The sequence below is a fragment of the Canis aureus genome, chromosome 28, assembly GCF_053574225.1.
Source record: "Canis aureus isolate CA01 chromosome 28, VMU_Caureus_v.1.0, whole genome shotgun sequence".
Lineage (NCBI taxonomy): Eukaryota > Metazoa > Chordata > Mammalia > Carnivora > Canidae > Canis > Canis aureus.
The window spans coordinates 20,038,298-20,060,435 of NC_135638.1; the positions used below are offsets into that span (position 1 = coordinate 20,038,298).

General features: G+C 36.4%; 1 protein-coding gene and 1 non-coding gene across 16 annotated transcripts in view; both read left to right on the plus strand.

Moving 5' to 3' along the window:
* The window catches only part of C28H8orf89 (chromosome 28 C8orf89 homolog), a 45,408-nt gene that overhangs the window by 12,169 nt on the left and 11,101 nt on the right, over window positions 1-22,138 (plus strand). For 7 of the 15 annotated variants that reach the window (XM_077876571.1, XM_077876567.1, XM_077876563.1 and 4 more), the window contains 5 exons: window positions 2,381-2,544; window positions 4,588-4,741; window positions 6,752-6,807; window positions 8,903-8,938; window positions 10,890-11,193. In XM_077876571.1, coding sequence (XP_077732697.1) covers window positions 2,418-2,544; window positions 4,588-4,741; window positions 6,752-6,807; window positions 8,903-8,938; window positions 10,890-11,038 — 522 coding nt within the window. In that variant the 5' untranslated portion in view covers window positions 2,381-2,417 and the 3' untranslated portion in view covers window positions 11,039-11,193. Of the gene's footprint in view, window positions 1-2,377; window positions 2,545-4,587; window positions 4,742-5,690; window positions 5,871-6,751; window positions 6,808-8,902; window positions 8,939-10,889; window positions 11,194-12,136; window positions 12,338-22,138 lie in introns of those variants that run through there. The other 8 variants (XM_077876569.1, XM_077876564.1, XR_013367166.1 and 5 more) reach the window with 7 other exon arrangements.
* LOC144300693 (U6 spliceosomal RNA) lies at window positions 12,021-12,127 on the plus strand. The gene has a single exon (XR_013367496.1). It is a non-coding gene; the product is annotated as a U6 spliceosomal RNA (small nuclear RNA).

The following is a 22,138-nucleotide window of genomic DNA, read 5'->3' on the forward strand; positions in this document are numbered from 1 at the left end:
TCTTTTTTTCAGGGGCAAATGCATATTATGGTAATAATTTTTAAAATTTTTATTTTTTTGTGGCAAGAACACTGAATATGAGATTTACCCTCTTAACGTATTTTTAGGTGTACAATATAGTGTTGTTGTCTATAGGTACAATGTCAAACACCAGATCTCTGGAACTTAATCGTCTTGAAACTTTATGCTCACTAATTAGAAACTCCTCATTTCCTCCTCCCTCCAGCCCCTGAAAACCACCATTTTATGCTTTCTATGAGTTTGACTATTTTAAATGCTTCATATAACTAGAATCTTCAATATTTGTCCCCCCATGTTGGCTTATTTCACTCAGCACAGTGTCTTCAAGATTCTTTTTTTATTTCTTTTCAAGATTCTGATTTCAGTTCTTTTGGATAAATACCCAGAAGCAGGATTGCTAGATCATATAGTAGTTCTATTCTTACTTTTTTGAGGAGCCTCCATACTTTTTGCCATAGTGCTGCACCAATTTGCATTTCCACCAATAGTGTACAAGAGTTCCAATTTCTCCATCCTCATCACCACTTTTTAAATTTTATCCATCACCACAGGTGTCTACTCAAGTCCTTAAGCCTATTTTTAAACCAGTTATTAGGTTTTTTGTTTTGTTTTGTGGTTGCTTTGGTTTTTGCTTTGGAGTTATATATTTTGGATATTAACCCCTTATCAGTTAAATGATTTGCAAATGTTCTTCCCTGCCTATAGGTTTCCTTTTCACTTTGTTGATTGTTTGCTGTGCAGAAGCTTTTTAGTTTCATACAGGTCTCACTTGTCTATTTTTGCTTTTGTTTCCTGTGCTTTTAGTATCATCCACAAAATGATGGCAAGATTAATGTCATGAAGCTTTCCGCCTATATTTTCTTATAGGAGTTTTTACAGTTTTAGATCTTAGGTCTAAGTCTTTAATCCATTTTGAGTTGATTTTGGTATGGTGTAAGATAGGGTTCTGTTTCATTCTCTCACATGTGAATATCTAGTTTTTCCAATGCTGTCTGTTGAGACTATCCCTTCCCTATTGTGTAATCCTTTGGTATCCTTGTCAAAGATCAGTTGACTGTATATATGTTGATTTATTTCTGGTTTCTATTTTTCCAGTGGCTTATATGTCTGTTTTTATACCAGTATCATATTGTTTTGATTACCTTAGCTTTGTGATATATTTTGAAACTAGCAAGTTGATGCCTCCAGGTTCAATCTTGTTTCTCAAGATTGTTTTGACTATCTGGGGTCCTTTGTGAGTCCATATGAATTTTTTAATTCTTTTACTATTTCTGTAAAAAAACATCATTGGGATTTCAATTGCATTGAATCTGTAGATCATTTTTGGAAGTATGGTTATTTTGGCAAAATTAAGTTTTCTAATTTGTGAACATGGGATGTCTTTCCATTTGTGTCTTCTTTAATTTTTTATCAGTGTTTTTCAGTGTATAAGTTGTTCACTCCTTAGTTAAATTTATTTCTAAGTGTTCCATTCTTTTTCATGCTGTTGTAAATTAGATAGTTTTCCTAATTTCCTTTTCAGATAATTTGTTGTTAGTGTATAAAAGTACAACTACAAGTGTTTTGTTTTGGTGGTATCTGTAGGATTTTCTACATATTTAAGATCATGACATCTGTAGACAGGGATAGTTTTACTGCTTCTTTTCCAGTCTGGATTCCTTTAGTTTCCTAATTGCTCTGGCTAGGACTTTTGGTTGAATAGAAGTGGTAAGAGTGGTCATCTTTGCCTATTCCTTATCTTAGAGGAAAAACTTGATTTTTCACCATTGATTGTGATATTAACTGTGGGCTTTGTATGCCTTTATTATGTTGAGATAATTTCTCTCTATTCCTAGTTTGTTGAGAGTTTTTAATCATGAAAGAGTGTTGAATTTTATCAAATATTTTTCTGCATCTATTGAGATGATCACATGATTTTTTTAATCCTTAATTCTCTTAAATTGGTATATCACATTAGTTTTTGTGTGTTGAACCATCCTTGTATCCCAGAGATAAGTCCCACGTGGTCATTGTGTATAATGGTAATATATCTGAGAGAATCCTAACCATTTTATTGTCTTGTGCACAATAACTTGCTGTTGGACTTCAAATTTTTTTATATTGCTAAATATATGTGACCTGGGATTTGGAAGAACTTACTAAAATATTTAAAAGAAAAAACTCTTACTACCAATTGTGGCTATATTATTAAAGGCCTCTTACTTTAAAATCCCAAGAATATATATTTACATGTTATAAGTGAACTTTCCATGTAAGTCTGTTAGTATTTAATCTATATAATGAAAAACAAATTAGAAAAAATATTTATCTCTGAAATACTTTTTTCTTTTTTGTACTTTGTGTCCTGAATCTGAAGCAGCATCTCACTTTCATCAGCATTGTTGAAAGAAGAAAAAATGCCAGTCCTGTCTCCTGAAATCAAATTTGATACATCTAATGTCACCAGAAATTCCCTTGACAGTTGTTTTCTTTTTGAGAATAGTTGGAGGAAAGCAGTTTTAGAAACACAAAGGATGAAGAAGGGTAACTTCATTTTTATAATTATTTTACTGAATAAAATATAGAAATAGTGCCTTAAACTTACACATGTATTTTTTAAGCAGTCAAGAGACATCTTGTAATTTCTGTAATATTTATGGAAGGATAATATCCTAAGTTTATGGAAAATAAAAATGGAACCAAATTAAAATTAATTTACTTAACGTAATTCTGTAACTCATGATGGAAACAAATCTTAAAGAACTTTTCTTGGTATCAGTGCAGGACTATCTCCATTGGGTTATACTACTTTTCACAAATTCTGTTTGTTTTTAAACACCTCAAGTTGATTTTTATGTTTTAAGAAACCCAAATCTCTAACAGCACCCTTTTGTATTCCTAGTTCTAACCCAAACTTTGTTTTTTGCATGTGGAAAGTATCTTTTATTCTACCATTGCTCAATAAGGACTAATTTGAGGACTTTTGACATGTGCGCGAATGAATGTATTAATAGCTTAATTTCAATTTATATTTCAAATTTCAAATTATAATTGTATTTTTTGTTTATCCTGAATTCTCCCTTCAGCTTTATTTTTTTTTCTTTTTTTTTTTTCCCCTTCAGCTTTATAAATAGAGATGTAATTCCTGAAAACAGTAAAATTTAAACTCCACAACCTATTTCATCACTCCTGGTTTTGTGTGTGTTACTTTTTTTTTTTTTTTCAATTTTTTCACTACATTCCCATTAAAGATATTCAGAAGACATGTTTATCTGTCCTTTCACCCCAAATCTAATTGCTGGAAAGAAAATTTGTATGTTTTTTATCAGGAGAAACTATTTTTTTCTTCCAGAAGAAAAGTCAAAAGTTGCAAAATAGCATTTGGAGTGTTTAATATAACTCTAGTCCCATTAAATACTATTCTTATTGCTATGCTAGACTTGCTTAGTAGAGAAAGCTTAAAATACAATTCACCACAATTAAAGATCACCGGAACCTTTAATTTCTTAATCTGTTTTTGCCCATTTATTGCCTTCATTTTGAAGTTTTATTTTGTTTTTAAATAATTTGACAATCTCTGTACAGTTTTATGTGAGGTTAGTAGGAGAAGCAATCTTGATGCTTCAATGTTAGTGTTTATGGATTTGGTGTTAAATTTTGCAGAAAGAAAGTTAAAATCAATGCCTTAAATAGAATTCTTTTTTTTTCTTTTTTTCTTTTTTAATTTTTATTTATTTATGATAGTCACAGAGAGAGAGAGAGAGGCAGAGACACAGGCAGAGGGAGAAGCAGGCTCCATGCACCGGGAGCCCGATGTGGGATTCGATCCCAGGTCTCCAGGATCGCGCCCTGGGCCAAAGGCAGGCGCCAAACCACTGCGCCACCCAGGGATCCCCCCCTTTTTTTTTTTTTTTTAAAGATTTTATTTATTTATTCATGATAGTCACAGAGAGAGAGAGAGAGAGAGAGAGAGAGAGAGAGAGGCAGAGACTCAGGCAGAGGGAGAAGCAGGCTCCATGCACCGGGAGCCCGATGTGGGATTCGATCCCAGGTCTCCAGGATCGTGCCCTGGGCCAAAGGCAGGCGCCAAACCGCTGCGCCACCCAGGGATCCCTAAATAGAATTCTTTTATGTCTCATTGCTAGCTCAATAATTGTACATTTATACCTCTTATTTACATAAAAGCAGGAAGATAAGAAGGTTTAAAATAGCAGAAATACAAAACTCTTAAAAGTGCTTTTAAACTCTACTGTGAATGTCTCTAATATACTGGAAATTCTAATTATGTGAAATAGTGAGGGCAGAGGATAGTGACGACTGTGTCGATTCTGTCCAGCTGTCTTTTTTCCTTATTCTACTTCTTAATCAGCCCCTGAATCAACTCTTCCTTACTTCCCTACATCCTATATATTAGGAATTAAAAGGTATTCTCTTGGGAAAGATAATAGATAAATTACAGTAGCTTTATTTGCTTTGCTTAATGACTAATTGGGTATGTTGTATTATGCATTTTAGTATGTAGTAAAAGAAGTTATATGCATTTCATCCAGAAATAATACCATTGATTATGATACTATTTTTGATTAGAATACACCACAATATTTGGTCTAGAAGAGCTCAAAGAATGTGTCAAAATGCCATATTTACCAGGACTGCAGAGTTGCCCAAAAAGTGTAAGTTCAACTCCACTGGGTGTTCAGTCAAGACGGCTGCATGCTGAGACCGAGATGCCTCCAGTCAGGTAGACCATTGCTGTTCAGTTCTCTTGCATTCCACATGTATCTGTAGTATTACTGCTAAAGGAAGAGGTTTTCCTGGCTAGTGACTTGAAGTCTTTCTTGCCCACTGATATTTTTTTCATAAAGGATCTCATGTTTTAATGTAGGTAGCAATTTTATTCAATTTGACAAATAAGCACTTTTCTCAGTTTTCAAGTGATGTTGCCAGAAAGGACTTAAGGCCTTCCGTTAAAAAATATTTGTTAGGGATACCTGGGTGGCTCAATGGTTGAGCATCTGCCTTTGGCTCAGGTCATGATCGCAGGGTCCTGGGATCAAGTCCCACATCGGCTCCCCAGAGGAAGCCTGCTTCTCCCGCTGTCTGTGTCTCTGCCTTTCTCTGTGTCTCTCATGAATAAATAAAATCTTAAAAAAAAAAAAAATAAAACCTACTTAAGGTTTCAGTGACTTTCCATCATTACTAAGACACTGTGTCCCGAACACTCACCTCACTCTTGTCAATTTCATCAGGAGTCACAGGGCCCTTTGAGAAGGATGTAGGGCTGCCTCTGGCAATGAACCTGTCTCAGTATAGACCAGTCTTGTTACCCTGCTTTCAATGATCATCTTTAAGAAACTGGAAGCCCAAAAAGCAACCCCTGAATTGGCCTAACTACCTCTTAATCTTAAGTCTTCATTTTGCTTCCTACTGTTTTCACCCTATTTCATTTTTTTTTTCATTTGCAACTTAGCTGTTTGTGAAATGACTCCTCATCATTTTACATTGGGCTTGAGTGAAAATTTGCCTAGCCAATAAAGGATAATTTCAATATATTAAATTCATGTTATGACAGTGTTCTTCATATACAAAGCAGAAAAGTGGTGGCTACGTGCCATAATGTTTATGAAGTGCTTGGCAAATGTAAATGTTAGTTCTTTTCCCTGTCTTTGAAACAAGTGTCTTTATATCAGCCATTCTAGTGAGAACATGTTGAGTTGCCTACAAGTATTTTATTCTCCTCTGTATTGCACAGCACCCCTTGAACGAACAGCCATGGCAAAGCAGGGAAGTAACACATTTTTGTTTGTCTTTGTGTACAACCCCTTACCACCTTTTTCTACTCCATATGTAAATATTTGTTTTTAAAATGCTAATAAGGGATCCCTGGGTGGCGCAGCGGTTTGGCGCCTGCCTTTGGCCCAGGGCATGATCCTGGAGACCCGGGATTGAATCCCACGTCGGGCTCCCAGTGCATGGAGCCTGCTTCTCCCTCTGCCTGTGTCTCTGCCTCTCTCTCTCTCTGTGACTATCATAAATAAATAAAAAAAAATTTAAAAAAAAAAATAAAATGCTAATAAAAGTTTGTTTTTTTTCAAATTTCTTTCATTATAATCATACATTTTCAGTGACTCTCAAGGTGCAGTCTAGTAATATAACTGATAGTAGTAATCCTAGAGGTGAAGGGGCATTTGGAAGTTCCAGCTGACTTCTAAAGTTTAATATAGTTACAGGACATTTTCAATTCTTATGGATTATCTCACCCACAGCAGATTCAATCATGACCTACCTCCTCTGATAACCCATTCGTTATGTAGGTCTGTTACAGTAGGAACAAAAGTTAAGATAAAATTCAGTTTATGGTGGTTAATAGGTAAAATTTGCAGAAATAAGTGATAGTTGATATCTGGCATATCTAGATACCCTCTTAATCTAATATTTATTTTCTCTTTCTCTTAGTATTTTTTAAATCATACTTAGAGAAAGTTGAAGATAAATATGGGAGAGGTTAGACATAACACTTATCTACAGGTAAAATTTATTAGCAAAACTGAGATGTTGAATTGTTCATATCTACTTCTGATTGGATTAATTATGATGGAATGAGTTCACTTTCTTTAATGCTTACTTTCCAAGTGTTGTCCTTCACTGAGTGAGTTTTGATGAAAGCAGCTTCTTATCTATTATTTTTTTAAAAAAATTAATGTACCCTGGATTTATATAAAAGTGATTTTATGATAATATATAATTTTAGGATAAGGAAGACTAAGGAGGCATGCACTGTGGTACCACTTCAGGAAAAACCAAAGAGTAAGTTGGCTCATTTTTTTTCTTCCACCACATGTCATATTAGGTTGTCTCATACTTTTTTTTTTTTAACTCTCTTTCTTTCCACTGATTGTTTTGTTCTCTTAATGCTTCTTTTAAGCTCTGTTTATTTTATAAATGTAGTGGATGTTGTGTTCCCTCTACACATACCTTTATTATCTCAGGACCTTGGGATTAGCCCTTGTCATCTCATGTGGGCTGTTGCATAGCCTGCATACTAATCTTGCTTTGATGGTTACCTGGGTTTTTTGGGTGGGGCAAATGGGGAGATGTTGGTACAAAATTACAGTTCTTTTTTTAAATTTTTTTTTAAATTTTTTTTTTTTTTTTTTTTTTTTATTTATGATAGTCACACAGAGAGAGAGAGAGAGAGGCAGAGACATAGGCAGAGGGAGAAGCAGGCTCCATGCACCGGGAACCCGACGTGGGATTCAATCCTGGGTCTCCAGTATCGCGCCCTGGGCCAAAGGCAGGCGCTAAACTGCTGCACCACCCAGGGATCCCCAAAATTACAGTTCTAAGATGAATAATTTCTGGGGATCCAATGTACAGCATGGTGACTATAGTTAATAATACTGTACTGTATACTGTATACTCTCTACTAAGAGAGTAGGTCTCAAGTGTTCTCATCTCCTTCCCAGAAAAGGTATCTATCTGTATGAGGTGATGGGTGTGGCAATTAACTTAATTATGGTAATCATTTCACAATGTATATGTATATCAGGTTGTCATGTAGTATACCTTAAACATATGCAATTTTTATTTGTAAAATATACTGCAATAAAGTTGAGGAAACAATGGAAAGCAACGGATGACAGGATTTATAAAATGAAAGATCATTAGAAAATACTCAATTAAAGTGAAGGGAGAAAAAAAGATAATATAGAAGGGAGTGTGCAAGTCATTATGTGACAAAATAAAACCTGCTTTACACATGTGTAATTCTAATTCCAGAATAAGAGGAGAGAGGGCAGGATAGAAACAGTATTTACATACTAGTTGATATGTTCCCAATTTTGATGAAAAATACAAAGCCACAGATACAAAAAGCTCTATAAGCCCTCAGCAGGTAAGAAAACCACTGTGGGCAAATCATAATAAACAGACTAAGTTAAACACACACACACACACACACACACACACACATAAAACAAAACAGAGAAAGGATAGGTTACCTTTGAAGGAGGAATGTAAGACATACAACTGACTTTTTAAATGTGGACAATGGAAGCAAGAAGACAATGGAATGGCATTTTCAAGGGCTAAATGAGAATAACTACCAAACTTGAATTGGATACCCAGTGAAAATATCCTTAAAAGTAAAAGTGAAACAAATACATTTTCATTCAAATAGAAGTTAAGAGAATTTATTGTCTGCAGAGCTTCACTAAAAATATTAAAAAAGTAATGATACAAAATGAAAGTACAACAACTTGGGAAAGAATAAGAAGCAGTAGCAGTACTATTATGAAATTTAAAGTATATGTAGAAATAAAATACTTGATAATAGTAGCACAGAGGTAGGATGGGGCATATGTGGTTTGAAAATGTAAGATACTTGCATTATCTGAAAAATGGTAAAATAACTAATTTAAAGTAGTTTGTGATATGTCAAAGAGACATGTGATCATCAGTATGGTAACCACTAAAAGGATAATAAAATAATACAAGTAACAAGGTAAAAGAGAGGGGAAGTATAATATTGAGAAAATACTTGATCATTTCAAAAGAGGACAAGAAAAGAGGAAAAAGGAAACATAAAATATATGAGATAAATAGAAAACAATTAGCAATATTAAAGATTTAAAATTAAACATAACAGTTGCATTAGATATAAGAAGACTAAATATTTCAATGAAAAAGCAAAGTAACAGACTAAAAAAAATAACTATGTGTTGCTTACAAGAGGCATACCTTAAATTTAAGGCCAGAAAGATCAAAAGTGCAAGGTTGGAAAAATATAAATCATGCAAAAATTAATAAAAAGAAAGATTGTGTAGCTACACTAACATCAAACAAAATAGATAGCTGGGCAAGAATTATTATTTTAATATTGATTAAATCATTTTAATTTTAGGATTTTTAAAGCATTCTAATTCTTCAATTAGTTTTGGTAAGTTATATTTTCTAAGTTTTTTTTTTTTTTTGCATTTTGTCTAAGTTTTCAGATATATTGGCATAAAGTTGTTTTTGTAGTATCTGTACTTCTGTCCTTCTTCCTCTTTTTTTAAATTTTATTTTTAAGTAATCTCTACACCCAGGGTGGGCTTAAATCTACAACCCTGAGATCAAAAGTCACATGCTGATCAAAAGGACAGAAGAACCCTGTCCTTCTTCTTTTAATGTTATTTATTTGTGCCTTCTGCCTTTTTTTCTTGATTAATCTCACCAGAGACTTTTTCTTTTTCATTATTCTCTTCGATGAAGAACTCATCTTCTAAAAAATCTTTCTTATTGTAAATTTGTTTTCTACTTCATTGATTTCTTCTCTTTCCTGCATTATCTTTTTTCTTCCATGGTCTCTGGGTTTATTATTTTTCTATGTCTAACATTAATTCTCAAGCCTTCTTTTCTAACATAGGAATTTGGGGTATAAACCTCTTTAAGCATAAGTTTTGCTGTATCACACAAGTTTTGCAATATTTTCTTTCTCATTAGTTACAAATATTTTAATGTTTATTATGATTTCTTTTTTGACTGATGAATGTTCTAGATAGAATGTGTGTGTACATTTCTGTATTTGAGAATTTTAAATTTATCTTATTGTTAACAACTTCCAACTTAATTGCATTGGTTTGTATGAAGTTTTGAAGTTTTTAAAAATTTGCTTAATCTCTACAATCTAGTTAATTTATAGCCAAAGAGTTTTTCTAAATGTCAGGTTCACTGTACTCCTAAGGACATTTATCCCAATCATATTCTTCCCCCCCACCCCAACTCTCTCTCTCTTTCTCTGAACTTTCTACCCATGCTATACATTCAAATAACAAAACGAACCAAAAATAACCACACTAAAGAACTGTAGGTAGCCTTTTTTGACACTCAACCATTTGAATTAAATAATCATATTTTAAGACAGTTTGAATCAGCATATTATTTTCAAAGTTTTATATGTTTTCAAATAGAAGTATTTATACATATTTACATATTTAGGGCAATATGTAGTGATTACATGGGAAGTTTGAATTTGATGAATCTGAGTTTAAATTCTTTGCCCTTGGGCAAGTTTTTTAGCCCTACTAAATCTTGTTTTTATATTTATGGCCAAAGATAGTACTAGTTACCTACTTCATAGTGTTGTGTGATTGAAATAAATGTAAGTACCTGGCACAGAGAGATCACTCAATATATGTTATCTATTACTATTACTACATTCTATAATAGAAGCTTGAGTAATGCTGTTCAGTTAGTGAATTACTCATTTTCTTTCTTTACAATTTTACTATTTTACTAAACTTAGCATTTATGAGAAATGGAATTTTTGGAGAAAATAACTTGATGAGCATGTAAGGTATGAAACAAGTTAATTATTTATGGAGATTGTGTGTCTTTTGCTTTGGAATAAATTCCACAGCCATCTCATGTTTTAAAAACATGAGCATTATAGAGTCAGATTTAGTTTTATATAGTTAAATAGAAATATCATAAGTTTTTTAAGTTAACTTTTTTAAAGATTTATTTATTCTTAGAGAGAGAGCACGAATTGGGGGAAGGACAAAGGGAGAGAGAGAATCTTAAGTAGATGCTACCTCCTGCTGAGTTGAACCCTACACAGAGCTTGATTCCATGACCCTAAGATCATGACCCAAGCCAAAATCAAGAGTTGGATGCCCAACCGACTGAGCCACTCAGGCACCCCTAGTTAAATATTTTTTGAAATGACTTGATATTACACTCATTTTAGAAAGTAAGTGCTTTCTATCTCTAATTCACAAATGTGATATATCAAGAACTAGCAGTGTTTAATGGTCATTTGAGGAAGAGAGATTTTTATTTGCCCTGTACTTTAGAGAATATCATTTTAGTGTACTTAATTTTAATAGCTGATTTCTTTTTCTTCACAGGTACTGGCTTCAGTGATCCTCTTGCTGGAGCACCATCTCAATACTTACAGAGACTTTCCAAAATGGCCATATTGGAGTATGATACCATTCGTCAAGAAACTACTAGAAAATCCAAAAAGGGCAAGAAACGAGACCTACGAGACTGCTGATAAATACTACATGGTTAAGTGCTTTCTACACTGATATCCAAGGTTTATATATTTTTTCCTTTCTTTTTCTTTTTTCATATGTCATATGATGTACAATGATTTACATAAAAGTGGAAATGTAAATAGGAAATAAATATTTTATGTAATACATAGAATCATTTGTATTTCATTGACATCTATAAAAAGACATTTAAATTATAGTTTATGGGGACATGGCAAGGGAAAAATTACATTCCATGAATTTTATGTACATTGATTATATCCTTTGATTCAACTTGACGTGTTTTGAGTGCCTATCTGTAGAGTGACTGACTTTGCTAGGAGCTGCAGAAACTTTAAGACAGAGTGAATCATTATTGGGATTAGAAGATACTCAGTAAGAATGCCTCCTTTTCCCTGATTGAGTTTAAATACAGTTATGAGATAAGTATTCAAGCAGATGAAAATATTAGCTTTGTTTGCTGGAAAAATCTAGAAGTAAAATCCTGTCTCTTGTGGCAATAGTGGGCCTCCTAATCCTGAACTTCAGAATTGGACAAATGTACACACTCAGGCATTGCTGACAACCTCACTTGCCATATCAGGGCTTTTCCTGACAAGTAGAGCAAAGCATTCCCATTGTGTATACAGGAAGATCCCTGAGGGGAAAGAGGGAGACTCACTCCATCTCTGTGAGGAGGAGAAGGGAAGGTCTATGTCAAAAGGAAAAGTTTTCCTTCAGAAAGCCTTGAGGAGTAGGGGGCAAGTGTCCATTAGTACATCTCCCTGAGAAAGGGTAGAAATCAAGGATACCAATGACTTATCCAGTGAAGAGTGGGATATAGGCCATAAGAGAACCACCAAGTGTTACACAGGCTCAAAAACAAGGCAGTAACATCCAGCTGGTGGTGAGAAAGCATCACGGGAGATTCAGTATTTGAAATGGACCTTAAAGACAGGAAAAATCGAGGGAGAGGGCATTTCTATTAAAGATGGAACAACAGTGCTCACTTTGGCAGCACATATACTAAAATTGGAACGATACAGAGAAGATTAGCATGGCCCCTGTGCAAGGATGACACACAAATTCGTGAAGCGTTCCATATTTTCAAATGGCAGGACACCTGCACCCCAATGTTTATAGCAGCAATGTCCACAATAGCCAAACTGTGGAAGGAGCCTCGGTGTCCATCGAAAGATGAATGGATAAAGAAGATGTGGTCTATGTATACAATGGAATATTCCTCAGCCATTAGAAACGACAAATACCCACCATTTGCTTCGACATGTTTGGAACTGGAGAGTATTATGCTGAGTGAAGTAAGTCAATCGGAGAAGAACAAACATTATATGGTCTCATTCATTTGGGGAATATAAAAAATAGTGAAAGGGAATAAAGGGGAAAGGAGAGAAAATGAGTGGGAAATATCAGAGAGGGAGACAGAACATAAGATACACCTAACTCTGGGAAACGAACAAGGGGTAGTGGAAGGGGAGGTGGACGGGGGGTTGGGGTAATGAAGTGATGGGCACTGAGGGGGGCACCTGATGGGATGAGCACTGGGTATTATACCACATGTTGGCAAATCAAACTACAATAAAAAGTATACAAAAAAAAAAGATGGAACAACATAAGCAAAGGCATGCTGTGCATTTGGAAATGATGCATTTGGCTGGAGCAGTAGGTAATATAGGGCAAGTGTCATAAATTCACATGCTTATTGGCACCTAGCCAGGACCAGATGAAGTATAGCACCAATCAGATGAAGGCTATGGTGAACCAGGGCATGTTTCTCAATTTTAAAGGGCACTCACTGCCTAGCTTTGTGTCATGTGGCAATGTAAGCCCAAAGTTGCAAAGCCTATGTAAATGTTAGCAACTAAATGAAATAAACAGCTGATTCCAAATTTATAAACCATGTGTGGGTCAAAGAAAATTACAAACTAGATCTTCCTTTGTGGGGCTATTCATTTATGCACTCTTGGGGTCAAAAGAATCGAGGGTGTTAGGCTCAAAATATAACCTGATGACACCTGGTAGGGACTGTCAGGTGCCAAGCATGAGTTTATATTTACTCTGTTTCACAATGGCAGATTTTGATAGTGAAAGTAAATTATTGCCTTTGTGAATTAGGAAGGTTCATTCGGGTATAATGTTTAGGCCAGATTGTATAGGAAGGGGCTGGAGCTAGGGAAAGGATGTAGGAGGTTGTTATAAAAATTGAGGTAAAAATCACTCAGTAGAAAGGTAGAAAAGGGAATAGGAAGGAGAGACTAGATAACTAGACATTATGGCAAAAGACTTCAGATTAACTGATTAGCATAGGGTATCAGGAGAGGAAGAGTAAAAAACCAGCTTATTTCCAATTTTAGACATAGGATTCTCTGAAGAAGGTGTTGTTTAGGGGGGAATAAGATGGTGAATGCAATTTTGTGTACATTCAGTCTAGAGTGTCATCAGGACAGAGATGCCAAATGGGTAGTTGGAAGCAGGTGTGCAGTTCCGGAAAAAGATACTGACTAGAATTAGAACTTAGAGAAACATTTGGATAGCAATGACTGTGTTTCCCCTGATAAAAAATAGAGAGTAGAGAGCCCAAATTCATAAGGGATGGGAGGAAATAGGAAGAAAGCAAAAGCGGAAGAAGAAAAAAAGAAACCACCACAAATGTGGGAAAATTAACATATTCCATGTCTTTCAATGCTTTATGTTAATGTGTAAAATATATTATGAATATGTATGTGTTTGTATGCATTATCACAATGAATCCATTCCTGGAAGATAACCAAGTAAATTTAAGTGGGTATGCTCGTGCTTACATCTGAATTTCAGTTGAGAATGATTTAGGTATTACTGGTACTTTCTCTATCTTCTGACCACCTATTTCAAGTGTGGTCAGTGATATGAAAAATGGGACATGAGAAAAGCTATACTCTCAAACAAAAAATTTACAAACTCTTATTTGGACAAGCCCTTTTAAATATCTTTGATTATCAAATGAATTTCATTTATTCAGCTCCTAGTATGTACTCTAAACATTTAATATTACTTTGCAAATGTTATAAAACCCCTAAAAAGTAGGTAAGTGATGTTTTTCCTGTTTTAGAAATGAAGTAAATAAAGGGTTTTGATTTTGTGTTTGTTTTACACTGGATTTCCAGCTAGAAAACAGGAGAATAGAATTCTAACCTACTAGGATTCAAAGCTCATATACATAAACTTAGTGGAATAATAATTGTTTGAAAACTTAAATTTAGTTGATACATCATAGTTTAGTTACTTAAAATTTAGAAGGAGACAGTCTTTGCGCTGTGAAAAATATCCTGATCTTGAGTTAAGTTTCTAAATTATGATACTGACACATCCTGGATCATTTATATTAGTAGCGTAGAAAGTCTTGCTCCCTTCTCACCCATGAAAGGGTTCAACCCAAGTCAATGCAAGAACGGAGTGAAGTGTTTATTTCTTTTTAATAAAGAAAGATATGAAATACACTGAAAATAATTAATCACCTTTTATTTTTTTAAGATTTTATTTATTCATGAGAGACACAGAGAGAGAGAATGAGAGAGAGAGAGAGAGAGAGAGAGAGAGAGAGGCAGAGGGAGAAGCGGGCTTCATGCAGGGAGCCTGACATCGGACTCCATCTCGGGCCTCCAGGATCACGCCCTGGGCTGACGGCGGCGCTAAACCGCTGAGCCACCCAGGCTGCCCAATTAATCACCTTTTAAGCCTTAGATTGAATTTAACTTATGCTTTTCATTAAATTTTTATTTTATTTTATTTTTTAAAGATTTTATTTATTTTGAACGCCTGGGTGGTACAGGGGTTGAGCGTCTGTCTGCCTTTGGCTCAGGGTGTGATCCCGGAGTTCTAGGATCAAGTCCCACATCAGGCTCCCTGCGTGGAGCCTGCTTCTCCCTCTGCCTGTCTCTCTCTCTCTCTCTCTTTCTCTCTCTGTGTGTGTCTCTCATGAAATCTTTTTTAAGATTTTATTTATTTATTTGAGAGAGAGCGAGAGAGAAAGCATGAGCTAGGGGAGGAGAAGAAGGAGAGGGAGAAGCAGGCTCCCCGGTGAGTAGGAAGCCCTATTCGGGGCTCTATTCCCAGAACCCTGAGATCACGACCTGAGCTGAAAGCAGCCACTCAACCAACTGAGCCACCCAGATGCCCTGTTTTTCAGTAAAATTTTAAAAAGAAAAAAAAAAGCCCCACAGGCTCTACTTCCTTTGTATGTACTCTTTTTGTTCCTCACAAAATGGATGTATTTAGTACACAGAAGACTCAGACAACCTCCAAGTGAGATAAACCCAAGATTGTAGAGATAAGTGTGAGATGCCAACCTCTGATACTGTAGCTACCATGGGTGTTAAATTTATGTCTGGTCTTCCAGAAATTGTGATTTGGAAATTGCTCCAACATTTTCTTCGGAAACCGTACCTTATGGTAAATATTTAGGATGAGAAGACAGAGTCTTGGTTTTAGGGCAAGAAAACGGGTCTTTACAAAGAATAATTGCTTCAGTGAAGGACAAATCATTAGCTGATGATAGTTTCAAAGAAATTTCCTAAAAAGACAAAACCTACTGCTTTTTCTCTAATTCTATGCTCATTAAGCAACTCTCTAATATGTAGTTTAGAGTCCTGAGTAAATCTAGTCACCTAAAAAGTAAGTGCCTTCTCTGGATGAGGAATCTTAGATCTAGGAATGGTTATGTTAATTAATGTATTGCAGATCTGACTCACAATCTCTGTGAATTTGGTTGTTATGAGCTGGTACACAGATCCTGATCATCCTGGTCAAATTAATAAATTCAGGATTTGGATGTTTTTTGTTTTTTTCTTTACTAGAAAATTCACTTCAGTATTTTTGGAAGAATAGTTTACATTTTCAGGATTTCAACAGTGTGGAAGAAGAAAATTCAAAAAGCACCTCAAGTCTCATCACTCATTCTCATCACTCATAAATAATATCAAGTGAACATCTTTCTCTGTATATTTGCAGATGGATACAGAACTACTTTTATTGTAGTGGGATCATTCTATGCATGTTGTATCAAAGTTAGTTAACTTAATTTTACAGAGATATAAGAAAAATAAATTTATTTTTTTTGAAAAATAAATTTAAATGCAACTGAAGACATTGCTAAAATCCAAATGTTATAAATTGTTAAATATTTTTAAATCTATGTTGAGATCCATCTATAGATTTATCTCTGAATCTATATCTAGACCTTTTTTTTCCCTAAAAGGGATATTCTTTCCTAATAGATTCCTCTGCAAGAAACTTCTGGTTCTGATCTACAACATTTGTCAGCTTAGAAAAATCTACATGAGTGAACAAAGAAAGTTTCCAGATACAGTCTTTGTTGCAGGGAAAACTTGAGCATAAGTCATAGAGAGAGAGCTCAGGACTTGGATGGCGTGTATCACTAGTGCTGGCCTCTGCTTCACTCAGTCATTCACACAGAAGTTCTCCCCCCCAACCCCCATCTTCTTCTTCTTCTTCTTCTTTTTTTTTTTTTTTTTAAGATTTATTTATTCAGAGAGAGAGAGAGAGAGAGGAGCAGAGACACAAGCAGGCTCCACGCAGAGAGCCCGACGTGGGACTGGATCCCGCGTCTCCAGGATCAGGCCCTGGGCTGCAGGCGGCGCTAAACCGCTGCGCCACCGGGGCTGCCCCTCCCCCCCCCATCTTCTAAGACAGTAAGTCACTACATCAAAAGATAATGAACCCTTTCACAGAACCAGTGAGGCTTTATAACAATCTAAAGTGAGCAAAACGTTATGAGAAAAAGAGATTCTTTTTCAAAGCTTTTCCAAAGCAAGCATCCAAATTGCCTGGAGAGCTTGTTAAAGTCTCAGATAAGTCTATTTCTGTAGGTCTAGGGTGGGGGGTTGAGACGTCATTTCTACCAAGCTCCATGATTGTTGCCACTGAACTGGGGTTCACACTTTGAGTATCCTACCATAGAATCACTTGCACTTAGAGTCACCTGGTGAATTTTTGAGAAATATCGTTGTCCAGACTCTACTCCCAGAGATTTTAATCTGGCTGGTTTAGGGTGCCCTCTGAACATAGGACATTTAAAAAACTCTCCAGAGATCCCGATGTGCAGCTAGGTCTGAGAACTACTGTTGTAAGGTTGACAGATTATGAAAAATATTAAGAATATTTTCTTCCCTTCAGAGCTTTATGAATATTATTCCACTGTGTTCTGAGATCACAATTTTTTATCCCTTGTGCATTATTTGCAATTTCTATCTGGATGTCTGAAGATGTTCTTGATTTTTTTTTTCTTTTGATGTTCTTGATTCTTGAAACTGAATCAGAATATGATTCACTGTGGGTTGTCCTAGATTAAGATTTCTGGGAACATGGTATGTTCTTTCAAGGCTCCATATTCAATTCTTTCTGCATTTTTGGAAAATTTTTTAGATTATATCTGAATTCTTACTCTTTCTGTTCCATATTTTTGAATTTTCTACTTCAGGAACACCAAATATCCTTGAGATCATCTTCAGCTGTTCTAAATATCTGGAGAATTTGAGAATAAGATTGTCGATATTTATCTGTTTTCCTTCTGATTGCTTTAATCCATGAGTTTTTTTTTTTCTCCCCTAACTGCATTGGCTATTGATGATTTTAGCAGTTTCCTCCACGTCAGTAATTCTGTTTCTAATGGTATTGCTTTTCTTCCTTGCTGTTTCTAATGGATTCATTCTATAAGGATATTATTTGTGTCTCTAATTTGTTTTCTTAGGTTCACAACCACTCATTATCTAATTCTATGTTCAGAGATGAACAAACTTTTTTTGGTAAAAAACTGGATAGCAAATATTTTAGACTTTCAGGCCATGCAGTTTCTATTGCAATTACTTAATTCTGACATTGTAGCATGAAAGCAGTTATAGATAATCCATAAAATATATGTATATATATATATATATAAAATGGATAAATATGGATATATATATTCATAAAAAATATATATCACTACATTCCAATAAAACTTTATTTACACAAATAGGTCACCAGTTGGTTCATACTCAGTACTATGTGTGGCACAAAGTGTTATTTAATTGTTACATCATTCCTTTTTTCATCCTTAAGAACAGCTCTCAATTCACTGCCTCTGGAGTTAGTTCCCCAGCTTTCCTGAGAGGGATACTTCCTCCACGTTCTCAAAGTACTTTGAGGCATATCATGGACATCACCAGATTGGCTTAATAATAACTATTTTTAAAATATGTTCACTATATACAGGGCATTGTGCTAAATGCTTTTCTTTTATTATCTAATCAAATCATCCCAACAGCCCAAATTACAAGCCCTATCAATTCATTCTCCCTCCATTCCCCTGAGTGACTATTTATGTACTTCTTTTCTCTTGAAATCACAGGTGTCTTTCCCTAACTTCTCTCACCCTTAGCTTATGACCTTTCTCCTTATTTCATTGAGAAAAAGGAAGCAGTCGGAAGGGCAGTCTCTTATCTATGAACCTGCTTGCCTCTGTTCTCCTACATATGATCTCCATGCTCCTAAGAGCACCATGCTCACTTGTGCACCAAATACATCTCTGTTTCCTCTAGCTCCAGCGACTGAATCTTGAATCATTGGAATTTCTCCTCTTGATCATTGCACCATTGTATAAAATCTTGCTGCAAAATCTCCTGTCTTAAATGTACAAAAATAATCTCTTATGATCTGCCACTACATTGCTTTGTTTCCCTTTATAGCAAAACTGTGTCTCCACATCATTCACTCCATCTCCACATCATTGACCCCATTTCCCTCTTGAATCTACTCTACAGTTAGGCCGTTACCCCCACCATTCCACTAAAACAGCTCTTGTCAAGCTTTCTGGTAACCTCCATATAGCCACAACCTTAGCCAGTGAAAATTTTCCGTCTCTATGTTATGTGACCCATCAAGCAGCATTTGACACAGTTGGTCTCTCCCTCTTCCCTGAGGAAGTTGCCAGAGTACCATTCTCTTTTAATCTTCCTCCTACCTTTCTAGCCACTTCTTCTAATCTCCTTAACAAAGTCATACATCTAATAAAGTCGCATATCTAAGATTTGAACCTTCAAAGGCAGAAACTACCTCTTGTCAATTTCTGTGTCCCTAGTACCTGACACTGTGCCCAGCACATAGTGGGAACTGAGAACCATCTTTATCATGAGAAAGAACATCAGCACTAGAGGTCAGTTGGTGATGAGCTGGCTCAAACCAGAGACACTTGTCACAGAGGGAGAGAGGACCAACCAATGGACTTTCTGAGGATTGGGGAACAAGTGGGAGATTCAGACAGGTGAATAGCAAACTGTGGTTAGGACTTGACAGAAGGAAATTTGGTCTAGTCTTTCAGGCACTGTCTTCAAAGGCTGGCAGCATGGAGCTGAGAGATCTGGGTGGCACAGTAGAGTACCCACTACCCCTTTCCAAAGAGATAACCAAAGTATCAGATAGGGGATGAAGATGGGCAACTGAGAAGGGAGAAGATGACTGGACCATGCACAGGTAAGGCTCCTGCTAGGAGACTGTTCAAATGAAGAGACTTCATGGTCAACCTCAAAGAAGCAAACAAGATCATGAAGTACCCAGACATAACCAGCAGTGGAAGGCTATTACCACTCTTATGACTGAAGGGCTCAGGGAACTGAGCTGTAAAAGAACAACTGTCTGGCAGGAACCATAGCCATGAGGGATGCAGGAAGGTGCACCATGGCAGCAGGGAAGTCCCCGACCTGTTTTTACTACCACTCGCCACCTCCTGCTAGTGCCTCCCTCAGTTAAACCCAGTTGAAAGTCATTTGGCAGTGGAGCCGAGATGAGGCATTCTTTAGTATGAGGCATACCAAGAAGGAGTCAGCTTCTTGGTATAGAGCAGGGTAAAAAGAGAGGGGATTTGAGATAAGCAAATGGGGAACAACCAGCAAAGACCAGAAGTTAAAAACAGTGCAGGGATTACAACCAGGGACAAAGGTTGAGATGCTGCTCCACCCTGCCTTCCAGACTTTTCTATTGACCAAGACTGAGTCTGGCCTGGAGTCTGGGAGTGAGGCTGAGTTTTGGCTGGGTTCTCTGATATGAGGCTTGGGTCTAAAGCATGGGGATAAGGTTGAATAAAGGATAGTGAAAGGATAGAGAGACTGAGGAAAAGGTGTGGAGAGTAATGTAAAGCCCAGGAAATCAACAAACCCCACGGAATTCAGAGGCCATTTGACCTTGCCTCCACTCCCACCAAGCTCTGGTGTTTTCGTTTGGTCTCCAACTAAGGTCTCTAACAGAAGGATCAGATAGAGGACCATATCTTCCTTCCAGATGCATTTGAAGAAGTAAATTTGGGAGAGAAGCTTGAATATACCATGCAGCCTGAAAAATCTGATGTAGAGAGGGGAAGAAGAGACAGGAATGCTTTAAAGTGAGGGAATTGGACTGGATAGGGAGGGTGTTGGGGTGTGCAGCTGTGCTCCATTATTATAAAAACACTTAGCAGCATCTCATAATGAACACATATGAAGGCCAAATGATGGCAGCAAATATTTTTTCCTCTTTCTACGGAGTCAGCTTGAATCAGGCATCTGGGGATTCACCCCTCCTTGGTCTCCTCCATCTTTATTTTAAGCCCCTCTACCCTACTTTTCCTCATCCATCTTGTCTCCCTCTTGGTAATAAGAGGTCAAGGCTCTGGAGATGACATTTCCTAAGAAGATGAGAAGGTAGCAGTTAATAAACAGTCCTCTTTAAAGGTAGACTTTTAGATTTGTCACAGTGGAACACCTTCAAGACAAACACACATCCCTCCTGGTAAATATGGCCACTCCCATAACACTGCTTTGATGTGTTATTCAGGTTAGGCTCTCTTCCCACCAGGAGTAAGGCCAGGAAGGAAGGACCAGGTGAAGGTGACGAAAGCCCTGTTCTTCCACGCTGAGAATAATAATAATAACTATTATACTAGCAGCTAATTATTGAGCAGTGGCTTACATATCAAGTGGCTGCTTTATGCTGGGTACATATTAGAGGCTGTGGTGGATTAAATGGTGTCTGCCCCCTTCCTCCTAAAGGTAATCCATGGAATCACTGGAAGCTGTGAATATGACCTTATTTGGGAAAAGGGTCTTTGCAGATGCCATTAAGTTAAGAGTCTTGAAGCCAAATTATCCTGGATTATCCAAATGGACCCTAAATCTAATGACAAGTGTCCTTATAAAAGACACTGAGACACAGGAGAAGAGGATGAGACTATGTGAAGATAGGAGCAAAGACTATGTGAAGATAGGAGCAAAGATAACAAACAATGGCTGTTCTTGCTTTGTGGGCCTACAACTCCAAGAAGCTGTAAGAAGCAAGGAGGGATTCTCCCCTAGAGCCTTTGGAGGGAGGGTGGCCCTCGGACATCTTGATTTTAATTTTCTGAACTATGAAAGGATAAACTCTTGCAGTTTTAAGCTATCCAGTTTGTGGTAATTTGTTTCAGTGGCCCTAGGAATCTAACAAATGCTCTGCATGCTTTATTTCTAATCCCCACCATGACCGGCAAGGTGAAAGTATTGTTTTCTCATTTTATAGACAAAGAAATTGTGAGTTAGTAACTTCCCCAAGTTCCCATTGCTTATAAATTGCAGAGCTAGGGTTTGAACCTAGGCTCACCTGGCTCCCAAGTCCCTGATCTCTCCATCACAGTATGTCTTCTTTGAATATCATCACTAAAATCCTTCCAGCTCAAAAAGATCTCTACTGTATTCCTGGCTTGTGGCCAGGTCCTTGCTTCTTCCACTCAGACTCACTCATGAACAAAATGTAATTGATGGGCCATTTGTTTTGACCACTGGATTAGAGCTGTGGATAGAAATTTGATTATCACTAATTCCTCCTTCCTCATCCCATTTAGGGCCTGAAACTTCAAGGGAGGGGAAATCTAGCTTCCCCTTCTTGGAAAATAAATAGACATATTGTAGAATCCTAAGTAATAATTTAAAATTTTAATAATAACTGACTTCTGTACAGTGATTTATGGATTACAAAGCCCTTTCATTCACACAATTCCATGAGAGCTTTGAAAGATGAGATTACACAGGAACACTACATATGGATGATTTCATGGATGATGA